The 13905-nt window shown below is 55.3% G+C and overlaps 5 protein-coding genes across 5 annotated transcripts; 2 read left to right on the top strand and 3 right to left on the bottom strand.

Annotated features, from left to right (window-relative positions):
* Positions 1–729: 729 nt before the first annotated feature.
* On the bottom strand, positions 730–1995 carry ACO1O0_001830 (mitochondrial 2-oxodicarboxylate carrier; the record flags this gene model as incomplete). The annotated part of the gene is made up of 4 exons (XM_083191309.1): positions 730–813; positions 866–1478; positions 1549–1663; positions 1950–1995. The coding sequence occupies 4 exons, from the start codon at positions 1993–1995 to the stop codon at positions 730–732; spliced, it is 858 nt and encodes a 285-aa protein (XP_083052523.1).
* Positions 1996–4011: 2016 nt separating this feature from the next.
* Positions 4012–8767, top strand: ACO1O0_001829 (uncharacterized protein; the record flags this gene model as incomplete). The annotated part of the gene is made up of 2 exons (XM_083191308.1): positions 4012–4667; positions 4738–8767. 2 exons carry the CDS (start codon positions 4012–4014, stop codon positions 8765–8767), a joined length of 4686 nt encoding a protein of 1561 aa, XP_083052522.1.
* Positions 8768–9021: 254 nt separating this feature from the next.
* ACO1O0_001828 (ankyrin repeat domain-containing protein) lies at positions 9022–10323 on the bottom strand (the record flags this gene model as incomplete). Its single annotated transcript, XM_083191307.1, has 1 exon — positions 9022–10323. One exon carries the CDS (start codon positions 10321–10323, stop codon positions 9022–9024), a length of 1302 nt encoding a protein of 433 aa, XP_083052521.1.
* A 340-nt stretch (positions 10324–10663) lies between these two features.
* On the bottom strand, positions 10664–11684 carry ACO1O0_001827 (SDR family NAD(P)-dependent oxidoreductase; the record flags this gene model as incomplete). The annotated part of the gene is made up of 3 exons (XM_083191306.1): positions 10664–10886; positions 10961–11240; positions 11315–11684. 3 exons carry the CDS (start codon positions 11682–11684, stop codon positions 10664–10666), a joined length of 873 nt encoding a protein of 290 aa, XP_083052520.1.
* Positions 11685–12758: 1074 nt separating this feature from the next.
* On the top strand, positions 12759–13804 carry ACO1O0_001826 (uncharacterized protein; the record flags this gene model as incomplete). Its single annotated transcript, XM_083191305.1, has 2 exons — positions 12759–13126; positions 13204–13804. The coding sequence occupies 2 exons, from the start codon at positions 12759–12761 to the stop codon at positions 13802–13804; spliced, it is 969 nt and encodes a 322-aa protein (XP_083052519.1).
* Positions 13805–13905: the final 101 nt, after the last annotated feature.

Below are 13905 nucleotides of genomic sequence, written 5' to 3'. Positions count from 1 at the left end.
TGGGGAACTGGATGCAGGCCAACCAGGATATTGCTAGAGCCAGTGTTATAAAGGAGCTCGTCCTCTTGCCAAGGCCCTTAATCTAAATCATTACCTGAGAGATGTGTGCGATTGGTGAGGTGAAGCAGCAACAGATACCAGAGAACAGATGAAGAACGTACTCGCTAATCGAGCTGATATAAGAAATACGACCAGGTAGCTTGAGAGACCTTCGGACAAAAGTTCTGTCTTTCTCTAGGGCTTCAATAACCAGGGGACGGACAAGGGTAGATCTTTGTAAGGAAAGGGGGGGGAGACAATTTGCAGATTCAACCGATCCTAGGATGAATCAATGAACTAATCATATGGCTTATGACAAGATTTACTGACCCTGAGCTTTAATACGACGAGCCGAAGTTGCCTGGTCTGAACAACTGACACCAGATACCACCTGCGGCCACCATTGAGGATTATCAGCCAGGTTTCGGCTAGATCATACCTAATCGGCATTTGCTCAAATGATTTGAGGATGGTTGCCCAAGCGGCGACTAGGGGAACTTATCAACGGCAAGGCTAATAAATTTGTATTGAATAAAAAGATGCTGAAAGCGGTTCTGAAGGACCACATGTCTTCTAAAGACGACGGTCTATTGCGGTGTATCTCGCAAGCCAGATTCTTTCGTAATATCTCGTCTAGGTCTGTTCGTTTCTGCGTTTCCCAACCAATTATCTCCCTCACTACTCTCGTCTCTACACCTGCATCTTGCGGAACATGTCCATGACACCGGTGAAGACAACAAGGAGGATACCGCCTCCGGGGCCAAGACGCAGCACCTGTACAACAATCAGCTTCCATTACTATGCCCGGTATTTTATGAGACCTTACCTTGGGCACGAATCCTTTGTAAAGGGCAGAGAAACCCTCCTCGCGGGCGACAGTGAAGACGGACGGCCAAGCCCAGTTGTACTTGGGCACCTGTCCAGCGACCTTGGGGGTGTTCTGGATTCGGCTCTTGACAACGTCCATTGGCGTGTTCAGGATGGTTCCGACGGTGCCACCGACGGCACCCGAGACGAGATCGTTGGTCACCTGGGCCTTCTTGTTCTCCGCCTTGGGGAGCAGCTGCTTGACCTGGAAGATGCAGCCAAAGTAGCCAGCGTTCCACAGAATGTGGCGCCACATGGTGCTCTCCAGGCCCTGGTACAGGCTGAGGACGCCCTCCTTGCGGACCGTCTTGACCACGCAGTCCAGCGCGCTGGTGTACTTGGAAGCCTTGTCCTGCATGCGGATCTTGACGAGCTCGAAGGGGACGACGACGACAGCCTCGGTGGCACCGGCGGTGGCACCCGTGAGGATCGAGAGGGGCTGGTTCATCTGGGCCTGGTTGAAGACGCGGCGGTAGACCTTGCCCCACTCGTCGTTGGCGGCGAACTTGGTGGCACGCTTGGGGGCCTCCATCAGGATGGGGGCAGAGATTCCTCGGTACAGACGGGAGAATCTGGGTGGTTAAGGTCAGTCAGCATGGACTGGTGCCGGGGAGTGGCTCTCATGTTATGGTGACAACTCACCCCTCATTCTTGACAATCTTCTTGAAGCAATCCACCATGCCATTGTAGTGCTCGGCGCCGCCCGTGCTGGTTTGCAATTGACTTTGATTGTCAGCCTGGTATTCAATCGCCTGGTCTGAGGAATATGTTTACACTCGGGTCTTGACAACGTCCAGAGGGTACCTAGCAGCCACGTTAGTCGACGGTATCTAAAGGGTGTTCGCGCGTAAGAGAACTTACATCACCAGAATCTATTCCCAATCCCAAAGGGTCAGTAAATCAGCGTCAATCTGCAGGGTGACGAAGGTGCCATACCTCCGAGACGCCAGCAATGGCGCCTACAAAATGTTAGCTTGATTATTCCCGATAGGCATCGGAAACCAACCCAGGCGATGGGTGATGGCGGGGCGCGGGGCGCTTACCTGCGGCGAACTGGTAGACGAAGGGGAGAGGCTTGTCGGAAGACATTGTGGATGACCGGCGACGTTATGCAAGATGGAGAGGTTCAATTGTGGAAGAGGAGGACGGGGTTGGGTTCAGGACGGGAAGACGGGAGGTCGAAACATGCATCGGAGAGTCGCGCAGGAACACCCCGAGCGATAATTTCGTGGGTTCCTGGCGGGCCGACAACGGCGAATGTGGGGGCACAGATGCCCCGGGCCCAAGATGGCCCAAGCTGGCCCCAAGCTGGCCCCAGCACGGGGACGCCAGGGGCCTAGTGGCCAGTGGCCAGCCTCCTCCAGCGCCTCCACAACACCCGCACAAGCCGCACTCCCCGAACCCCGAATGGGCGAACAGGCGAGCTGGTCATGGCCCATCATCGGTGGCTGCTCGCCAGGGGATGGGATGTCGAGCCAGACATTATTTTATTTTGCAAGGTCCTACCCAGCACTGGTGGATGAACGAAGAGTTGTGTTCTCACAGCCATCCTAGTTGTGATAGCATCCATAAACCAAAATAGAAGGAGATGTCGAGCCCGCAACTACCCGGTACCAGCCGGAAAGGCGTACAGCTGGCTTACATGCGGACGTTTCTCGAGCCCGAGCAAACGCCGAGGGTGGGAGTATGTTCTTCAGTGATGCCCAAATGTGATATTTCGAAGGGGCCGCATTGGTTCAGGAACGTACAACTAATTCAAAACATCTTTTATCTCCAGACCAGTGGGCAGTCTTATAGTTTTCTCCATGTTGCTCTCCTAATACTATTAGTACTACTGGTAATCGCAAGACTCCAAAGTCCTAACGGGGTTTCTAAACTTAAGCCATAGCCATTCCCCAAACAAGTCACGCGCTATTCGTCATACCAAATAACCTCAACATGGGCTGGTGTATGACACTTCATCGTCGCTTCGGGGACGAGCCGCTACGATTCGAGAGCCAATGCGGGACCAATCGCGGGGTTCACCCCACGCGATCCCGCATTGGCCCATGCCCATGTCCTTGCAGGCTCGCTCTGTGATTTGCACTTTATTGCTAGTATAATACTAAATCGTGAATGGTAAAGGTTGACCGCGTGTCGTTAGTTATTACTGATTGCAGGGTAGTAAATGACGAGGTGTCGGCACCAGCAGAAGATGGAGGGGAACAAACCGGGCCTAACTGTCCAGAGGCTTGATCTCGAACTCGCTCCGTTATGGCATGAACACGAACGCCTCGACACACGTTGAGGGACGCTGCACCCCATTGGCCCGCACGAATTAGTGACCCTCCGTGGTTGGCCTCGATTTAGACAAGCCGTGACGTACACGTAAGTTGTGCGATGCCAGAGCTTGAGCCGACGCCATTGGAGGAGTTGGAATAGTAATGGGATTTCGCGTTTATAAGGAGCAAGGACTTAATGAACTTGGGGCACCAATTTTTAGGTGCGAGGTGTTCCAGAGTGGTGATGAGTGTCTTATCGGTGCGCCCCATTCGACGCTTATCGGACTGGTGTACAGATTCTGTTGCGCTCTGGTGCTGGTGGCGTCGGTGGTGGTGGCACTGGATGCCGGATTTGTGGGTACGAGTATTGGCAGCGCCCGCTGATCCGGTGTGACTGTCCGGGCTGATGCGCACAGGGGCCCCTCCATCGCAAATTGACCTCCCCAAGCAACCCCCAAAATCTCCTAACTCCGGCTGAGCACGTCCTTTCTCCTCACTTTCCAACCTTAGCTTATACATACTAGTAGCTTCTTGTCCGGCTTTCTTAATCACAAGAGCTTCGCTACCCCAATCGAACCGACGCCCCTTGGCCAGAGCTCCGCCCAGTTGCGCATCTAACGCGCCGAACCTCGTTTACGCGATTCCGTCCTCCTTTACCTGTCCTCGACACAAAGACTTGTCGCATCGCATCGAAACCCCGGAAAAGGAGCCCTCGAACGTGCCCCCCGAAACTTCGACTCTCCGACGCTTCGAACCGCACCTTTAAACAAGCCGTGTTCCCCTGAGAACCACAGCGAGGTGCTCCTTCAAGCGTCCGGAAGAGACCCTGCCACCACCCCATCTCATGAGTCACTTGTTGTGGAAATACTACTGGGATGAAGATGTCGAAAGGTTTCGACGTCTACTGGCTCCTTCGGGCCAGAGCTCCCATCCGGTATCCAAGAGCCCAGGCCTAGGCTATGATGGCGGTTATCTAGGCAAAAACTCCATCGCGTCCGGCACCCCGCCACGGGTCGCCAGCAAGGCGCGCAGAGTCTCGGGATTTACGCCAGGTCGATTCAAAGACTCGAGTCACGCGATCGGGAAGCTCGAGATCAACAGTCGAGACCATGCCGGACTGACTATCCTGCTGCGCGCCGCCTCCTCGACCGATCCGAACGCCGGTGAATTCGTCCGAGCTCTCATTCAACACCCGGCCATCGATTTGTACACCCAAGATCCGGAGAGCGGTTGGAATGCCCTCCACCGGGCCTTGTATACTGGAAATGTGTCCATCGCTCGGATGTTGCTGAGAAGGGAGCGCGAGTACCTGACGAGTCATACGGCAAGTTCCCTAGGCAAGGTCGGCTTGCTCATCAAGACCAAGGACAATGAGGGAAATAGTCCGTTCGATGTCTATAACTCCACGATTGCAACAAGGTCTCTTCAACAACTTCAGGAGTCGAGCGCCTCGGACAGCGAATCAGAGGACGGGCATAGCATGGAGGATGCGATGGAGCCGTAAGTACTCTCTAGTGGCCGTACCAACAGTCGTTTACTGATGCATGGTAAGCAGGATAATCAGGCATAGCCATGCTCTTCATTCGACTCTGGAAGGTGACGAACTTTACGTCTTTGGAAGCAACAAGAACCTATCTTTGGGCGTGGGAGACGAGGACGATCGACAATTTCCCGAACGCATCCACCTGCGACGACCAGATGGACTGTTGCACAAACTCTACGAAACATACTGCACTGAGAACGACATGGATACTCCCGAGATGCCCGTCAGTTTGGAGGACCTGCCCACCCTGGTTCAACATTACCCGCTCGCTATCAAGGATATGGTCATGTCTAAGCTGCACAGCGCTATTTTGACCTCCGACCCCGTGTCAAATCTATACGTGTGTGGAGTTGGCCGAGGTGGAAGACTTGGCCTGGGGGATGAAAATACCCAGTTTCGTTATGTGCCCATCCAAGGTCCTCTGGCGGACAAGAAGGCCCAACAAGTTGCTTTGGGTCAGAACCATACTCTCGCCGTTGCAGGAAACGGAGAGCTCTGGAGTTGGGGTCTCAACACCGAGTCCCAGCTCGGCTATGTCCTGCCGCCACCGACAAAAGCTGACGAGGAGCCCATGTGCGTGACTCCTCGCCAAGTTTTTGGCTCTCTGAAGAAGGAGATCGTCCTGGGTGTGGCTGCGTCGGCCATCCATTCCGTTGCCCATACTGGCGCTTCTCTGTACTGCTGGGGTCGCAACATCGGCCAGCTTGCCCTGATGGACTCCGACTCCAGGTCCCTAGACGTACAGCAGTCGCCCCGAAAGGTAGCCGCTTCTTTACTGTCCTCTCCTATCGATATGGTATCTGCCATTGACAAAGCTACGACGGTCCTGCTCTCCAATCACACGGTCTGGGTCTTTACCAACTACGGATATAATCTGGTCAAGTTTCCAGTACCCGATGTTTTCGCTAACTACAACATGAACTCGTCGTACTCGAATCCGTATGAACCCGGCCGCAGGGACATCGCCTTCGTGACCTCTGGGGATGATACGATTGCCGCGGTAAACGCTCGAGGGGACCTCTTTACGATGCAGCTGAACCAAAAGGCGGAGATGCAACCAGCAACCTCCACGACCAATCCTGCTAAGATTAAGGGAGCCTTGACACAGCCACAGTGTATATGGGATTCGAGGAAAGACGGCGTTGTTTCCGTCAACGTTGGCGAGCACGGATCCGTCATCATCTGTACAGAGTCGGGCGCCGTCTGGAGGCGGTTGAAGCGTCTGAAGGGAAAGAGCGCAGCCTTCGCCGGGGCCGCCGACTTCAAGCGGAAAGACTTCAAGTTTGAGCGCGTTCCGTACATCACAAACTGCGCGGCAGCCCGAAGCTCTACCTTTGGGGCGTTTGCCGCGATCCGAACGGATAGCAAGGTCATGTCCAAGGAAATCAAGGTCCAGGGGCAATCCATCTGGGAAGACGTTGGATCGCTCCTGTGTCTAGAGGAGTTTGAGGCCTCCAGGATCACGGGAAATGTGCCGTCGCGAAAAGCGTGGGAGACTGCTATTGCAAGAGAGCGAAAAGGCTCTGTGCCTTACGAGATTCTTTCGTCAGCCGACATCGAAACAGACCTTCTACAGTGGCTGGAGATGAACTCGTTTCGGTTTGAGGATGCCGATTTAGAGATACGCACCTCCTCCGCCCCCGAGATCAGAATACCGGTGCATGGGTTCGTGCTAGCTGGCCGGAGTTCTATTCTGCGCGATGCTCTCGATGAGTTCCGCCAAATGGGCATCTCCCCCGACCCTGATAGTTTTACCCTGGAAGTGGTCGAGCAGAAAACTATGCTCACGCTCGTCGACGCTGACGTTTTCACGATGCTCAACATTGTGGTCTTCCTGTACCAAGATACCATGATTCCTGTGTGGAAGTACACGCGAGAGTCTCCCTCGCAGGCCTATCGATTTCGACAGGTCAGGACAGAGCTCATGAAGTTCGCGACGAAACTGCATCTACCCAAGCTGGAGGCAGCTGCCAGACTCCAGATAGGACTCGAGCGATCGATGGACCTGGACTTTCAGCAAGCTATCAAAGACCCCCGCTACTTGGACGATGGCGACGTCATCATCGAGCTTGATGGCGGCGAGGTTCTAGCGCATAGCCAGCTTCTCTGCCAGCGATGTCCTTTCTTCGAAGGCATGTTCCACGGACGATCACGAGGTCAATGGCTTGCTGGTCGCCGAGAGGACTTAGGTGACGATGCGGACAAAATCCGTGTCGACCTCGGCCATATAAGCCCAGATACTTTCTACTACGTGGTTTCTTTCCTTTATGGAGATGTTGGCCCTGACATGTTCAACGACGTTGCGGCGGCCAACATTGATGATTTCTCCGAACTCGTGTTAGATGTGATGGCGGTCGCCAATGAGCTCATGCTGGACCGGCTGTCGCAGTCATGCCAGTACCTGATTGGCAAATTTGTCACAACTCGAAACATTGCCAACCTCCTCAACGAGATCAGCCCGTGCTCGGTGACTGACTTCAAGAACACGGGGCTGGAATATATCTGTCTCCAACTAGAGTCGATGCTAGAGAACCACCTGCTTGAGGATTTGGACGATGACCTGCTACGCGATCTGGACCAAGTGGTTCGTGATAATCAGCTTGCCCGCCTCCCCTTTGCGCGAAGCGGCAGAGCTGAGCTCCTGCTTCACGAGAGACACCCAGGCCTGGCAGAGGATATCGAGGAGGAACGCCGAATTCGCATCAAAGAACTGGCATACAAGGTCTCACAAAAAGATGAGGAGAAGAAGCTGTCATCATCTTACAAGACGCGGGTCGGTAGTCTGGATGAGATGGCCGGTCCCTCTCCGACCACCGACCGGTCACTACGCAAATCTCGTGTTGGCCGCAACGAGCCTTCCAGCCCCAGTTTACGCCCCAAGCACTCTCTAGGAGACATGATTTTCGATATGGACGATGACCTTACCATGACCAGGGGTACGGCGTCACCAGAGTCCAAGGGCGGTGTCGCACACCTTGACCTCGACACTGAGCCGATGCCTCAGTTGCCAAAATCATGGCAACAATCCAAAGGCAAGGAACCTCAAGGGTTGGACAGTCCAATTAGTAACACGCCGGTACGCGGATCCATGTCACCACATGGAGTCCAGGATGTGGTCACACCTGGAAGTCAGAGTGGCAACCCCTGGGCGTCCAGAGCGCTGCCAACCTCAAAGCTGGATCTCAAGGGCATCATGTCGGAGGCGACCTCGAAGTCAGCATTGACCGCCGGGCTAGCCGCACAGCAGACAGCGGGGTCCAGTGGGAGCAAGCCTCAGAGCAGAATATCACAGAAGGAAAAGAAGAAACAGAGGCAACTGCAGGCCGAGGCCGAAGCCGCCGAGCAGGAGCAACAGGCAAATAGAATTGCCTGGGAGAAGGTTCCGTCTGGGGTCCGGCCGGCACCATGGAAAGCTGCGACTCCAGCTCCCAAGACTTCCCTCAAGGAGGCCATGTCGTCCGAGTCAGCAGCACAAGGGGCCGTGGGAGCAAATCCAAAGCCGCTTGTGGCCTCGGAAGCCAACCCCGGGCTATCCAAGGCGCGCACAGCGTCCCCGGACACCAGGTTCCCAGGCCAGGGCCGCTCGAGCAGCGCGTCCCATGGCCCCAGCGCAGCCAGCTCGGAGAAGAAGCAGAAGCCGCTGGTGCCGCACTCCAAGTCGTACATGACGCCTGCGCACAAGGTGGACGACGAGGTCTTTGGGGCGACCATGGCCGACATCATCGGCCAGCAGGCACGCGAGCAGCAGCTGGCCAGGGAGGCCGTCGCAAAGCGGTCCCTCCAGGAGATCCAACAGGAGCAGGAGTTCCAGCAGTGGTGGGACCAGGAGAGCCGGCGAGCGCAGGAGGAGGAGGAGGCACGGAAGCAGACCAAGAACAAACGACAGGACGGCGGAGGCGCGCAGCGAGGCCGGAGAGGGCGAGGAACCAACAAGCCTCGTGCTGCCGAGGCGGCCAACAAGGCACCAGCACAGGGGGAGAGCAACACTGCTGGCAAAGGCGGAGACCCATCTCATAGAGGGAGGAGTAGTGGTAGGGGCAGGGGCCGCAGGGTCTAGATTGGTACAGGAGACCGAGGGTCAGGCGTTTTCAGAGGATAGAGGAGTTTGCTTCTTGTTGGGCTTAGATATATGGCCCTGTTTGCATTGTTTTGGGCTTTCATGAAAAGCAATGACGGATCATGGGACTTGGTGGGGGGTATACGGAGTCGTATCATACTGGGAAGACTACATAAACAACAGTAAATAAGAACCCGATGGCTAAAGCCGTGCGGCGGCGACGACCAGGGCGATTGTGTTATATCCCCAATCTCTCAAGACTGGGCTTGGACAACCCCTTGATCCTCTTCTCCCATTCCCTTCACCTTGAGAAGCATCCCAACCAGTGGGTTCTGCCGCACTCCATCTGGTGCTGACACAGGCTCAGTATGCGAGCCAGGATCCAATTCACAGATATAGGAAAGATACTGCTGGAGCCCCTCCGAGTCCTCCCAAGGAATCCCCGCCGTGTCAGCTGCGTCGGCAAAAGCATCCTTTTTCGACGACGGAGTCTTGAGTCTTGGATCTGCCCCATGTCTAAGCAAAAACTCGACCACGTCCCATATCTGTTTCCGAGTCGCAACCGCCAACGCAGTGCCATGAGAGTGATTTCTGCCATTGGTGTCCACGCCGTAACGAAGCAGCACCTCCATGAGCGGACGCCACTCCTCCTCTGGCCCCTCCCCATCAGCAAGGCGATGCAGTACGACGCCCACAAACGGCCGCGAGTACTCGTGCTTGGCCCCGTGCTCGAGGAGCAGCTGCACCGTCGCCAAGCTGTGCTTCTCCACGGCCAGATCCAGCGGCAGACCCGACGTCCTATCCATGGGGGGCGCGGCCCTGATGCCTCGCCACGACCAGTAACGACCGTTGAGCGCAAACCTCGCCATGGTGGCATCCGCGCCATGCTCGAGGAGGAGGCGCGTGACCTGCTCGCTCTCGAGGCAGTGCGCCAGAGCCGTCCCGAAGATGCCGGCCTCGACGGGGACCTGCTGGTCGGGATGGTAGCCGTGGTGGAGGAAGACCTGGAAGAGGGGCAGGGACTTGTTCTGGCACGCAAACCGGATGGCTTTGCTGTCGACACGGGCGAGTCCCTGGTCGAGGAGGAAGCGAGCAACGTCGGCCTGGTTGCCCTTGGCAGCGCAGCAAAGCCCGTCCTGCAAGCCGACGGGTTTCAGCTCGTCCCTCTTGTCCGCGACCCAGCGCCTGACCTCGTCGAGCTGCCCCTCTTGGCAGGCGAGATAAAATGGACGTATCTCTTGCGGCTCATAGTAACATGGCTGTGTGGTATCTAGCCAGGGGCTGGACCTGGGCAGCGGCGGGGGTAGAGGAGGCAGATGGAGGTGATCAAAGTAGGCCTCCATCTCCCTGCACAGCGGGGCGGTGCTTGCAAACCAGTCGTCTTCGATTCTGGTGTAAAACTCGGCGTACTGATCCCTATCCTGCTGTGTCTTTGAGGCCCATCCAGGTCCTCCACGAGCCGTCTCGCGTCTGGCGACCTCCGAGATGGCGCCCTCCTGGTACTCCTCCCAGGTCTCCTTTTTCCATTGATGGCGGATTCTTTGGCGCACACTCATGCCTTGTGGAAATCCGGGGCCGTGGCGGCTACGGTATGGCATGGTGGAGGAGGGGTGGCGGTTGGCGGCGAAGATGTATTACTAGTAAGTAGGTAGGTTATAGGTTTGTGAAAAGTTGAAGATGAAGGTGACGAGAGACGGTGCCACATGCACCATGAAACATGCATGTGAGATGCAGAGTTGGTTGGGTCCCGCATGACTGATATTGCCAGAAGGGGGTATATCAATGGCGATGAAGTGAGTCATAGGTATATATGTACCATGGACGTATTCTCACCCAGTTAACATGTTACTACTTACCCATGTATGTACATTATCAAGCCATTGAACCTTGGGCGACTCAGCTCGTCAAGCTGCCCTCGATCCAGCCGCCATCGATGAACCACTCCGCCTTGGTCACGAACCGCGTCTCGGGCCCCAGCAGGTGAGCAATATTGGCAGCCACCTCCTCGGGCTCGACGTAGCGCTTCATAAACTGCGGTAGAGTCGCGGCAGACGTCGTGTAAGTGGCGCCCCCGGGCAGCTCGAACGGCTGGTACTGCATCTCCGAGTTTATGGTACCCCTGATAGACAGTCCCAACAGTCAGACATTTTCAGCCCACAGGGATTTGGCTTGGAAGTTCCAGGAAGCACTCACGGGAAGATGCTGTTGACGCGGATGCCGCGCGCTGCGCCCTCAAAGGCAGCGCCCTTGCTGATGCCCCTGGCAGCAAACTTGGAGGCCGCGTAGGCGCCATAGTAGGGGGCGCCGTAGTGGCCGCTGACGCTGTTGACGTTGACAATGGCCCCGTTGTCGACAATGTGCTTCATCTGGACGCGCAAGAGGTGGAACAGGCCCTTGACGTTGACGTCCATGATTTCGTTGAACTCGTCCATGTCGTAGTCGGTCATGGGGAAGAGCTTGCGCTGCTCCTTGCCTGTTTCCAACCACGTCAACGTAACATGTACTTTCAAACATCAAGGGCACTTGAAGAAGAAGAGGTATCAATACCCGCGACATTGGCGCATCCGTCAAGCTTGCCAAACCTCTCCAGCGTCTGTGCGATCCAGCCCTCCACCTCATCCAGGTGTCGGATGTCGCACTTGTAGGCAGCCACCCGATCCTTGTGCTCTGGCAGCTCTTCGATGACCTCCTCGAGTGCCTTATTGATGCCCTTCTCTGATGAGCTCGACAAGGACACGGAGGCCCCGCGGATCAGCAGGTACTTGACTGTCGCCAGGCCGGTCCCGCGGCTGGCACCGCTGACGCTGATGACCTTGTCCTTGAAGGGAGTTGTGTTGACCTTCAGAATGTCAGTCGTGTACTCGGCTGGGCCTTTGCGGTATGCGCTTGTGTGGCCATTGCTCTGGTCTGTCGACATTGTGTTAGGGGGTGTTGTGATAGCTACAGGTTAATACAGGGGAACAAACAGGATAAGGACAAGGTGCTGAAGTGAATTTCGGCAAGAAAGGGACTTGATAATAATACATCAACTTGCATACAATGCCAGCAGTATGGAGTATCCGTAGTGGAGAGTTGCATCTAGTGTGGACGTCATGTTAGTGCTTATAATACCATGTTTGTAGTCACATCTCAACTCTGGCAGGGGGGCCAACCAACATCATGGTGGATTCAATTCCAGGGTTCATTGTACATGACTCGCTGGCTGTCTCGACCGGGTTCTATCCGCGGATCCCTGGTGGGAACGTTTACCATTGCTCTCTCGTCCACAATGTTAACGAGCTTGGCCCTTTTTGGACACATCAATGGCATCTTGACCATTGACAGGACCTGGTAACTCCACATTCTAATGAAGAGGTATAGCTCTGTGGATCTTGCTGCAGTTCCCATGTTTTGAATGCAACTTTGTATGACTTGTTCCAATCGGAACTTTGTCTCGTCCCTCATAGATAACGGAGACTGGGCGACAGACAGCCTGAGAGGGACCACAGCGAGTGTCCGGGGGATTCTCTCCCAGCAGAACCCAAGTATACGACGTACTCGTATTACATACCTAGTAGTACTGCATAGAATCACATGTGTCTGTACATTGTAAGGACTTCAGACTCCATACTGAGATTTGGGGATGGTGATCTTTTATTCGTATCCGCCGCGCTCGGGTAGTTCGTGGACTCGGCATCGATGACTGTGGATTGCGCTGCCAGACCTCTTCGATAACCCCTAATGTTAATCTGAACCCGGCAGATCTAGCACTGGTATCCCTCGTTCCCGCTTGGGTATACTCGGGCTTGGCTCTAGCTTGTAAGTCACCTTACCAAAGAGTTCTGAATACGTGTGCTGATGATCTGCAGCGATAGAACTGGGCGCTGGTAACCACACGTGGGACGTCCCAGCCGACAAGTTCATGACCTTTATGCTGGTAAGATCCGACTCCTAGCTACTGAGTTGCATGACAACGGCGAGGGACGGATGATAACGCCCCACAAAGTACCAGATGATTATCGCCATCTTCTATTCCACGGCGGTCTGCTTCTCCAAGCTCTCCATCCTCTCCTTTTACCTACGACTCTCCCCCGCGGCAGGGTTCCGTCTAGCTGTGTACACCCTCATAGGCATTGTGACGGCCTACACAATCGCATATGAGTTCCTCAATATACTCCAGTGCAGTCCCGTGGAGAAATTTTGGAAGCCTGCGCTAAAGGGCTCGTGTATGGGGAGGATGATACCCATGATGACCCTCAGCGTCACCAACGCCGTCATCGACGTGGTGATTCTACTCATCCCCCTCCGGGTGGTGCTGCCTCTCCAGATGCCCGCGTGTCAAAAGGCCTCGCTGGTTCTCCTCTTTGCCACCGGCGGCTTGTGAGTTTTCTCCTAGCTCAGACTCCCTTGTGCTTGTTTCGGTTAGTAGTTAACCTCCTGTTCTCCAACCTGTGCAGCGTGTGCGCGGCCACCATCCAACGAACGGTCATTCTCCCGGGCTTCCTACGTGCGAAGGACTACACCTGGGAGGTTCCTCCGCAGATGGTCTGGGGCTTCATCGAAATCAACGCGGGCCTCATCTGCGCCTCCGTGCCGGCTCTGAGGCCACTCTTTGTCCGCTACCTGCCGTTCCTCATCGCATCCACGCTATGGTCTTCTCAGGAGCGGTCCAACGACAAGGGCTCTGGATTCGACTCGCTCCCCAGGGGCAAGAAGCACAAAAAGAGTGGGCTGCTCTCCTTCGAGCTACAGACCCGCGATGATGTTCTTGCTACGGGGTCCAACGAGGAGGATGACGAGACCAAGCTCTGGCGGCGAACGGGGGACATTGATCAGGGTGCTGGGGGTAGCAGCGACGACAACAGCTTTGAGGGTGTCGAGAATCAATACCCTGGCAAGGTCGAGCGCCGGACCGTAGTTTCAACTATGGACAGCAGAGGGGCCAGCCCAGGTAAAGGAATCAGCGTGACCAAGGAAACCCGGGTATCATATGGGTCCCGACAGAGTTCAGGGATCATCTGGGACGAGATAGAGTTGATAAAAATTACACGAGGTTGACGGCATGACTGCTTCCGCTTCGCCCTTCCTCGGTTGATTGACTAAATGAGCGAAAAAAAATCGAGAATAAAAATCACACAAACCAAAATTCGTAAAAGTCG

This window comes from Amphichorda felina, assembly GCF_050947745.1.
Source record: "Amphichorda felina strain 45539 chromosome Unknown scaffold_2, whole genome shotgun sequence".
Taxonomy (NCBI): Eukaryota; Fungi; Ascomycota; class Sordariomycetes; order Hypocreales; family Bionectriaceae; genus Amphichorda; species Amphichorda felina.
The sequence above is the reverse complement of the archived record's forward strand: the minus strand, read 5'-3'. Positions and strand labels throughout refer to the sequence as shown.